This window comes from Canis aureus, chromosome 5 (assembly GCF_053574225.1).
Source record: "Canis aureus isolate CA01 chromosome 5, VMU_Caureus_v.1.0, whole genome shotgun sequence".
Lineage (NCBI taxonomy): Eukaryota > Metazoa > Chordata > Mammalia > Carnivora > Canidae > Canis > Canis aureus.
In genome coordinates, this window is record NC_135615.1 from 46,501,202 (window position 1) to 46,511,102 (window position 9,901).

Below are 9,901 nucleotides of genomic sequence, written 5' to 3' on the forward strand. Positions count from 1 at the left end.
AATGACCTATGTACCTATTTTATTCCCATACCAAACTGTTTGGATGACCATAGTTTTGTAAGACAATTTGAAATCAGTGAGCATGATGCCTCAGGCTGTGTTGTGTATTCAGGGTCATTTGTAATTCTATATACATTTTAGGACTCTGTTGTATTTCTGTTAAACATGGCACTGGAGTTTTGATAGAGATTGCACTCAGGCTGTAGATTGCTTTCAGAAGTATGGACATTTCAGGAATATGAATTTTTCCTCTCCTATGACCAGAGACTATTTTCTCATTTGTTGATGAAAAAATTTGATGCAGATGTTTTCATTTTCACCTCCTTGATTAAATTTATTCATAGGTATTTCATTTCTGATTCAAAAGTCATTGGCTTTTAAATTTCTCTATTTCATTATTTGTGTATAGGAAATTCAACCGGTTATAGAATATGGATTTTGTATCATACAACTTGACTGAATTCATTGATTAGTTCTAAGAGGTTTTTTTTGGGGGGGGTGGTCTTTAGGATTTTTTATGTGTGGTGTCATTTCTTCTGCAAATGGTTTTATTTGTTCCTTTTCCATTTGGGTGCCTTCTTTTTCTTGCCTTGTTGGTCTGGCAAGGACTTGCACTATATGTTGAATAAAAGTGGTGAGCAACAACATCCTTCCTGATTTTGGAAGCAGAGCTTTCAGCTTTTCACCACTGAGTAGGACATCACCTGTGAACTTGTCACATATGGCCTTTAGGATGTTGAGGTTCATTCCCTCAACCTGGTTGAGAGTTTCTATCATTCTTCACAGGATGATTGTATGCTCTCTGCCTTTGTGGTGCATCACATCGATGAGCAGATGGTGAATCATTCATGCCTCCGTGGAATAAAGCACTTGATCTTGGTGTATGATTGTCCTTTTGCACTGCCGAATGGTTTGCTAATATTGTCCTGTGGGGTTTACGTTCATTAGGGATATTGGCCTAGTTTTCTTGTGGTGCCCTTGTTTTGAAATCAGAGTAATGCTGGCCTCATAAAAGGTACAGATACTTCCCAGTGAGCTTGAAATTTTTTGGGGAGTTTAAAAAGGATTGGTATTAATTCTTCTTTCAATATTTGATAGAATCCACCAGTGAAGCCCTCTGGCCTTGGACCTTCCTTTATTGGGAAGTTTTAGTTACTAATTCAATCTCCTTATTAGTAATTGGTATGTTCTTATTTTCTATTTCTTCACCATTCTGGTTTGGTAGGTTTGATGCTTCTAGTAATTGCTCTATTTCTCTTTGTCTGGGGAGTGTAGCTAAATCAAAGAAACAGGTTTTAGATTTCTTGGCCTTTACTCTTTTCCCATGAGTCTCCAGTTCTTTCTCTAGTTCCCTGAGGCATAAAGCTGTTACATATTTTTGTTTCTGGTATTTATCACCATGAAAAAAAAAACTTAAATTTGGGTAAAAGAGATAATGTTTATACCATCTTAGCCGTGTATAAGCATAGAGCTGAGCATGTACATTCACTTTCTTATATAACCTGTGTCAAGAACTCCTTTCATTTTGCAAAACCAAAATTATCTGTTAACTTTCTATTTTCCCCTCCCTCACAGCCTTTGGATTCTACCATTTTACTTTCTGCAGCTGTGAAATGGTCCTTTTGTGACTAGTTTATAGCACGTCAAGGTTCATCCATTGGGAGGATGTATCATAATTTTTTTTTGGACCTGAAGAGTCCATTTTATTATGTCTACACCACATTTTGGTAATCTCAGCAGTGGATGGATCTTTGCATTGCTTCCAACTTTTTTTTTTTAAGATTTATTTATTTATTTATTATTCGAGGCAGAGACACAGGCAGAGGGAGAAGCAAGCTCCGTGACTGGAGCCCGACACGGGACTCGATCCCGGGACTCCAGGATCGCGCCCTGGGCCAAAGGCAAGCGCCAAACCGCTGAGCCACCCAGGGATCCCCTGCTTCCAACTTTTAAAAGCTCTTGGAAATGCAGCTATGAACATAAGTGTACAGAAAATACTGAATCTCAACCTTTCGTGTAAAAAGAACCTCCCAAGCAGCCACCTTTAAGTGCCTATTGAAAGGCCCTGTCCTCTGTAGGTCCAGGGTGGAGTTTAGAAGGGTGTAAGCCACTCAGGTAACACTGATACAATGTTAGGAGTAAACCCCTTGGGCCCTGGAGTATAATCTGATTAGTAACACCCCTCTCTACTGCCCCTTTAGCAACATACACAGTATGGAGAAGACAAGTTTGATTTCTGTCTTCCTTTCCTTAACACATATTTCATACAAACTGTTTCCCAGTTACTCCTGGGTCCTTCAAGATCAAATGAAACTGAAGTATAAGGTTACATGTAAAGCCCAGCAGTACCCGTCATAACCTTTGGAAAGGGCAAGAACAATTGTTCAGAATCAGGCATGCAAAGATACGAACCGGAGATATACTGGAATACAGTGCCAGTAGAAAGGTTCTGATGAAGGAAGAAAGAGAAACGGTGGTCAGAGTTTCTCTTGGGAATTCAAAGTTTTCACTGAACTTCTGAATACTGGCTGATGTCCAAGGCTGGCAGCTAAATCAGTAACCTATTTATCAGGACATTCCTGTGAGCCTTCCTGTACTGTGTAACCTTGGGCTACTTATTTAAACTGCACCGTCCTACCTAGTAATGATCTTCTAAGTTTAATAAGAAAAACTCTAGTTTCTGACTAAAGCACAGGCTTCTCCCTGATGTCTGCCTATGCAGGTAAGAGGTTCAGTATTTTTAACAATAAGAGCATGGTGCTATGGTTGAAGGTAAAATACTGGGAGGTAATGGCTCTGAAAATACAACAAAGAAGGATAAAGGGTGAGGGGTTTGAATCGGTCATTAAGATTTAGGCCAGGGGCTCTACATGTCCCTGAGCATACATAGGTGTAGGGCATGAGCAGCCTCACGAAGAGTGGATTGTGATTCAGCTAGATAGAGAATCACTTATGGCATATAAACTTGCCTCTGCCCTGAATCCAAACAACTAGATGCTAAAATAATACTGTCTAAAACCTTGTATATCTGTCATGCCGTATAGAGACAGAGGCATACTTAGTTTTATTTATTTATTTTTTTTGGCATACTTCATTTTATTGCAACCCTCTATCAAGCCTGTCTATGGGCACCATTTTTCCAACAGTAGTGGCTCACGTTGGATTCACATTTCAGTAATCCTTGCACTATTTAAACCTTCTTCATTATATTTGTTACAATGGTCTGTGAACATGATCTTTGATAATCCTCTTGTAGCTAGTTCCTTTAGTGTCGTCTCTCAAATGAAGTCATCCAGTAGGTCTTCACTATGCTCTACAGGCCAAAAGCAAGGCTTCTTGCACCCCCCAGTCAAGTTGTGAATGCACCAGAATAGTTCTTGACAGAAGTTAAAAGTGCTATTCCAGTGAACACACGAATGACAAGAAACTTCAAACAGCTTATTGCTGATAGGGACCAACACTTAGTGGTCTGGATAGAGGATCGAAACAGCCACCACATTTCTTCAGGCAAAAGCATAAGCGAGAATACAGCTGCAGAAGCAAACCTCAGCTGGCTTTAAGGAAAGAAGCCCTCTCCATAACAGAAAAGGCAAAGAGAAGCATCAAGTGCTCATTTACCATTCCAAAAAATCCTAGGGGCCTTACAAAGTATGCTACCTATATTCCACTTGTGCTCTAGAAATGAAGCACCAGCACCTCCTCAATGATGGCAGGTCTGCTTACAACATGGTGTACGGAGTATTTTTAAACCCCCTGTGGAGACCTACGGCTCAGAAAAAAAGATTGCTTTCAGAGCATGATTGCTTATTGCCAATGCACCTGGTCACCCAAGAGCTCTGTTGGAGATGTACCACTAAATGAATATTGTTTTCATGCCTTCTAACTAAACACTAAGGAGTCCTTGCTACTCTCAAACCTTCTATATTGTAAGGCTATACATTCCACAGATAGATAAAGATTCCTCTGGGCCCAGAAATTGACAGCATTTTGAAAAGGATGCCACCTTCTAGATAGCACTAAAAACATTGGTGATTCATGGGAAGAGATCAAAATATGGTATTGACATCAGCAGGACTTTGGGAGAAGTTGATAACAGTCCTCCTGGAGGACTTTGATGGGTTCAGGACTTCCATGGAGAAAGTAATCGGGGAGAGGTGTATAATAGCGAGAGCACTATAAGATGGAGTGAACTGCTGCAATCTCATGATAAAACCTGAATGGAAGAGGAATTGTTTCTTAGAGATAAGCCAAGAAAGTGGTTTGAGGGGGAATATACTCATTATGAAGATGCTGTTAAGACCGCTGAACTGACAACAAACGACGTACAATATACCACAGTGGACAAAGCAGTGACAGGGTTTGCAAGGTTGGACTCTAGTTGTGAAAAAAAAGTTCTACTGTGGGTAAAATGCTCTTGAACAGCATTGCCTGCTACAGAGAAATTGTTTGTGAAGGTGATGAGTCCACTGCTGCTGCTGCATACGTCATTGTTGTCTTAAGAAACTGCCAGCCACCTCAGCATCCATCAACATGGAGGCAAGACCCTCCACCAGCATTCAGATGTGCATTTTTAAAGACTTACATGTGCTACAAAACCAGAAAATGAATCTGACTTGCTCTACTACAATATTCACTTTAGTGAGGTGGTCTGGAACTGAACCCGTGGTATCTCTGAGGTATGCCTGTAGGGCTGGCCACATGGCCACCACGATCAATCTTCTGTAGCACAAGGTATCAGAGTACCTGGGAATCAAGAAGGAAAGAGCTTTGTTTCGGAGTCACTATTAAATCTCATCAATTGTTTTCTATGTTAAATGATAAAAGCGTATGGTGTAGTTATTAGCATAAAACTTAAAATTCATCTAGAACCCAATCACTGTTTACTTCTGCAGAGTACCTGCAAGAGAGTGTCCAGGTTAGTAGTTCAAAGCCACTGTCACCATTACAGACTGAACAAATGTTTGAGCAAACTACTCAACCATTTGGTGCCTCCGTTGGCCTCCCAGTAAATTTTTTCATGTACTAGCACCTACCTCATGGATAAAATGAGTTAGAATATAACAGGGCACTATGTGAATACCTTAATAGGGTAACCATTTAACTGTTTATTATTACTATTCTCACAGCAGGGTCTGGTATGCCTGGCCCTTCTACATACATTTTCTCATTTGAGCCTCTGTAAGCAAAGCTCTGTAAACGAAGTAAGGCACAGGTCATAAATAATGTGACACTGAAAACGTGACTTGGTAGTGGAGTTAGAGTTCCCATCTTATGACTGATAATCCGTCCCACTCAGCGTACCAGGGCACCCTCTTCTCTAGAAGACAGTTAGAAGCTGGTGTTATTTTCCTGGTCAAGCCCCTGAGAGCATTCTGGCTCTGGGGATTTAGGATCATTTTACTGACATGACATTGTATAGTAGCAGTAGGGTGTATCTCAAAGCCCAGATTTACGGCAGCTCATTTGACAAAGGCTTACCTGGATTACTATCTTGTCACAATGGCCCTGTGCTCGCTTCTGCAGCACATATACTGAAAACAATTGCCACAATGGCCAAATCTTTAATGATACCTTAAAACTCAGTGCCTTCCTAAACAGCGCTTATAAGGAAGCTAAGTGTCAGCAGAAGAGATGAGAGCATTGAATCTGGGCATGAAACCTTTGTCCCCCGTGATGGGATGTTTGGTCTCCGGAGTCTTATTCAGGGATGTTAACTAATTCAGTGAGGTCTTAGTATCTGGTGACCTACAGCAGCCCTCACTCATCCCCGGGAAAATCCCCAATAAGACACAAATAGTTCTGATATCTTCTCAATAAGGATGTTGTTTAGATCCATCCCGGAGTTCTCCAAAATCGGGATCAAAGTATTGTAAGACAAGTGACAGAGCACTATAGACTGTTAAAAAAAAAAAAAAATCAGGAAAGTGAATTGTGTTAGTGTTTTCTGCTGAGAAATCCAGATCCTTAGAGAGCTATATAAGCACCCTACACAGAGACGAATGAAAGCAATACTACAAGCCAATGAAGGTCTGAAATATCCAGTGGTATTTTACAGAAATGGGTCCCACTCATGCTCCCTTAGCTCCAATTTCACAATTATTTACCTGTATTTTAACAGAATACACGACAGCCAATGGAAGTCAAGCTCAAGTATACTCCTCTAACTCATCGTCTCTCATAACTCAATTAGAATTTTAATACTTTGTGGTGGTTTATCCTTCAGCGTTACTTAACAAAAATATGTATTTCTGGCTTGGCAGAGGGTTTAGGGAGGACTGTAAAATATGAACTTTTTTTTTTTTCCTCCCTCGGTCCCAGGAGCGGAGATGAAACCACATGATGTAATCATTCTGAATCCATGTGGCTCCTCTGAGATAGGGCCAGATGTAACCAGAAGGATTTATAGGGCGTAAAATTCAGAATGGATGAGGAAAGCATTTTTGCATCCTGCCCAGTACATCCTAAATCAAAGTCCCCTGAATGGACTAGGGAGGTTGTCATGGTAACCAACTGGCAAGCTGAGCCCGGGGAATGTGAAGGCAAACAATAGAGTGATAAGATTGTGTACAGAACAGCGGGCAGGGGCTGCTTCTGCCCAGGTACAGTGAGGGACTCGTGGGTAGACGGGTGCAACCGTGAACCTGCAGTTTTTGTGCTTTCTTGCAATTTGGGCATCTCGCGTGAAATGTATCAGGTGTAAAAACACTGCTACTGATAGAGAACAGAAGCCCTACAAAAATCCACACCAATAGGTGGATGCAATGGTAGACAAAGCCACAGTGGGCTGTTCCCCTAACGGGGCACGAAAATTTCCAAAAAGGGGTCGAAGCACTGCACGTTTGAGGTAAGGCCACTGACGCTTTAGTGCCACCTTGTGTCCAGTTCGTTAGCGATTGCAAATTTACCTAAAGCCCACCCTCGGGCCTTGGTGGGCCCGGTAGGCCCTGTAGCAACAGAATATACAGATGAAGTCTTCTAAGCCACACGTTAATGAAAACATGTTAACACCTTGGGTCGAATCTGAAATGGGATAAGGAAACTATGCCAAGTAACAGGTCAGAGAAAAGATTCCAAGAAGCTTCCTGGGGGCCAGGAGTTGGAGGGAGGGAGGGAGGGCAAAGACCCACTCGGGGTAGAGGATTCTTAATATTGCCCTTACTAAACTTCTGCAAAGAGATTTGGTGTTTGTGGCTCTTTCAGCCACGCTGGGAGCACAGATACATTGAAAGGGAAAAATAAAACGTCAACATAACCACAACTAGAAGACTTGGTCGCAAGAGGACACCACTTGTTCACACCATGTCTTAGGCTCACCTTTTCAGTCTCGCCCTATCCCTGGGGAAAACCATGATCAAGTCCCATGTACCGTTGGCATACAGTGTAAAATGACCAAGCTGTGTCGCTCTTTGTTTCCTCCAGGGTTTGAATTTTTTGAAACCAGTGCCAAGGATAACATTAATGTCAAGCAGACGTTTGAGCGCCTCGTGGATATCATCTGTGACAAAATGTCAGAGAGTTTGGAGACGGATCCGGCCATCACTGCCGCCAAGCAGAACACAAGACTCAAGGAAAGCCCTCCTCCAGCACAGCCCAACTGTGGCTGTTAATGTCACCACACACACACACAGGCAGCTTGAGGGGCACATCACCAACCAACAGCATTTCCAAATGGTTGATTAACCTTCATCTCTACTGCCTAGTAATGATTCGAGGGAAATCTTTGATGTCAATGGCTCATACATGCATTCAATTCGTGGGAGATTTCCTGTGTTAATATGTGGCAACTATGTGATCTCAAATTTATAAGGACTATCCATCTATAAACATCTGGTATTTGCATGTCCTTTGTTACTTGTCTTTGTAGGCTCTTTATGTTTCAGATTTCTTCTCAAGATTAAGCTACTGCTGGGACCTCAGACTGTAATTTCACTCCAACTGACTTTTGTGCCACGGGTTCATATTTGCCATTTGCTTGTGAGGATGATAACCAAGGAATTGCTTGTGTGTGTGGGCAAGAGGAGATCTCAGGAGACCGTCATGGGTACTGTTCAGGAAATGTGTCTGGTTTTCAGTGTTGTTCATAAAGAGATGACCATTGACGATAAAGGAATTGAAATATTGTGTTTGAAACCCTTGCAAATTGTCTGATTAAATCTAGTTTGAGTCTGGTGAATCTTAAATGATCATGTTACCCGACCGGAACTAGATTTAATCAATCTTCCTAATTTAGTTATGGAAGTAAACAGTGGCCCTAAGGCAGGGCTCGTGGTGCCACTACTTCTGCCCAACGTTCTAAATAGTTGAGGGCATGGCCCGGACAAACTGACGGGCATCAGCTGAAGGTATTAGGTGAAGAGTCATTTACCCAGAAGAGTAGGATTCACTGCAGACTTCTCAAAGGACTGAGTTCCCCCTGTACCTTCATAACTGCTGCCCGTTAGACACACACCATCCCCACCACGTTCTGGAACTATCGCTAAGGCACGGAACAGAGGTCAAGTTGAAGCTTGTTAGAGCCCCTCCTACCATGAGATAGAGCCTTGTTTCCCCAACCAGTGCCTACTCTTCAAACCTCACCCTGCTTCTTTTACCCAACAGATTAATTTAAACCATATCCCAATGGCACAAAGGTCAAGGAAAAGACTATTAGAAGTAATTTGTTCAACTTACTGGTTGAGGACACCAGAAGTGATTTGTTGAAGGGGGGGACCATTTTTTTCTCCCAAATTTCCTTAATACCGTCTAAGCACAACAAGCCAACACCTCTCACCAGCTGTTCTGACTGAACTGCAGAAGCAAGCTGGCATCCTGCCCCATGCACACTGCTGGACGGTGCTAAGAATTTAGACAGCAGACAGAGTGTGGCAGATGGGGGACAGAGTCATTAGGGTGACTTGATTCCTAAGTGAGAAGATAACACTTAACAGAAGAGTGCTGATGGGATGTTTTAAACATACCCAAGTCATTTCTCACCTTGAGCTTCAGATTTGTGCATCAGAATACATTTCCACTTCGGCACCCTGCCAGGCAAGCCTCAGCCTACCAAACCCAGAATGTTAGACTAGAGTTTAATAGGCCAACAAACGTCAGAAATCACAGGACTAACAGTGAGGGGAAAGGGCAGCCGGGTGGCAAGTTTGCAACAGAAGCCTCTTTTGCATGACTATACGGTGTTTCTATAACTGCACAAGCATGTGGCCATGTTGAGCACTAGAACTCTCTCACTCACTTGGGCAATGTAGGCTGAAGCAATCAGGCCAGAAAACTTTCCTGTCCTCTGAGTCTCATCTCTCTCTCTCTCCTCTCTCTCTCACACACACACCGTCAAGGACCTAATTATGGTGGGCAGAAAGCTCTTACGAGCACCTTCTGCTCTGTATTATCACATAGGGGAAAGCAAAAGCGGGGTGAGGAAAGTGGAAGGTTAAAGAGCTGAGTTTTAACTGCATAAACCCCTTCCCTGAAACACTCATTGCTGATTCAATTAATTGGTCCCAAGACCAACAGACCGAGGCAGGAGCCTCCCTGACCGTGTCAGACCTGCCTACCTTCAACTACCTTAGTGCCAGGCAGGAAAGCGTGATGCCCAAGGGGCATGAGCAAGGAACTTCGGATACTTGCTCTTTCGCAAACCTCGGTGGCGGTGGGGCCCTCCTAGTTCATTCTGTGTTCTGAAGCGCCGCCCCTGGGGTGAATTTCCTTGAGAAGTTTCCAGAGTGGATTACCACAGACCTCAAGTACATGCACACCTATCTTCCTGCTCGAAAGCTTATTCCCTATTCCCTCTAGTCCTAAATTCATGAAGACATTTTAATTTTAAAATTACATTTTGGTTATAAGAGGTAATCCTGCAGGGTTACCTGAGCTTCTGTGGTCATCAAACTGTATTAAAAATCGCAGC

The 9,901-nt window shown here is 42.5% G+C and overlaps 1 protein-coding gene across 2 annotated transcripts in view; it reads left to right on the plus strand.

The window, feature by feature from the left end:
- RAB3C (RAB3C, member RAS oncogene family) overlaps positions 1-8,173 on the plus strand; it is a 265,300-nt gene extending 257,127 nt beyond the window's left edge. For both annotated transcript variants that reach the window (XM_077897882.1, XM_077897881.1), the window contains exon 5: positions 7,420-8,173. In XM_077897882.1, coding sequence (XP_077754008.1) covers positions 7,420-7,607 — 188 coding nt within the window. In that variant the 3' untranslated portion in view covers positions 7,608-8,173. The remainder of the gene's footprint in view (positions 1-7,419) is intronic.
- Positions 8,174-9,901: the final 1,728 nt, after the last annotated feature.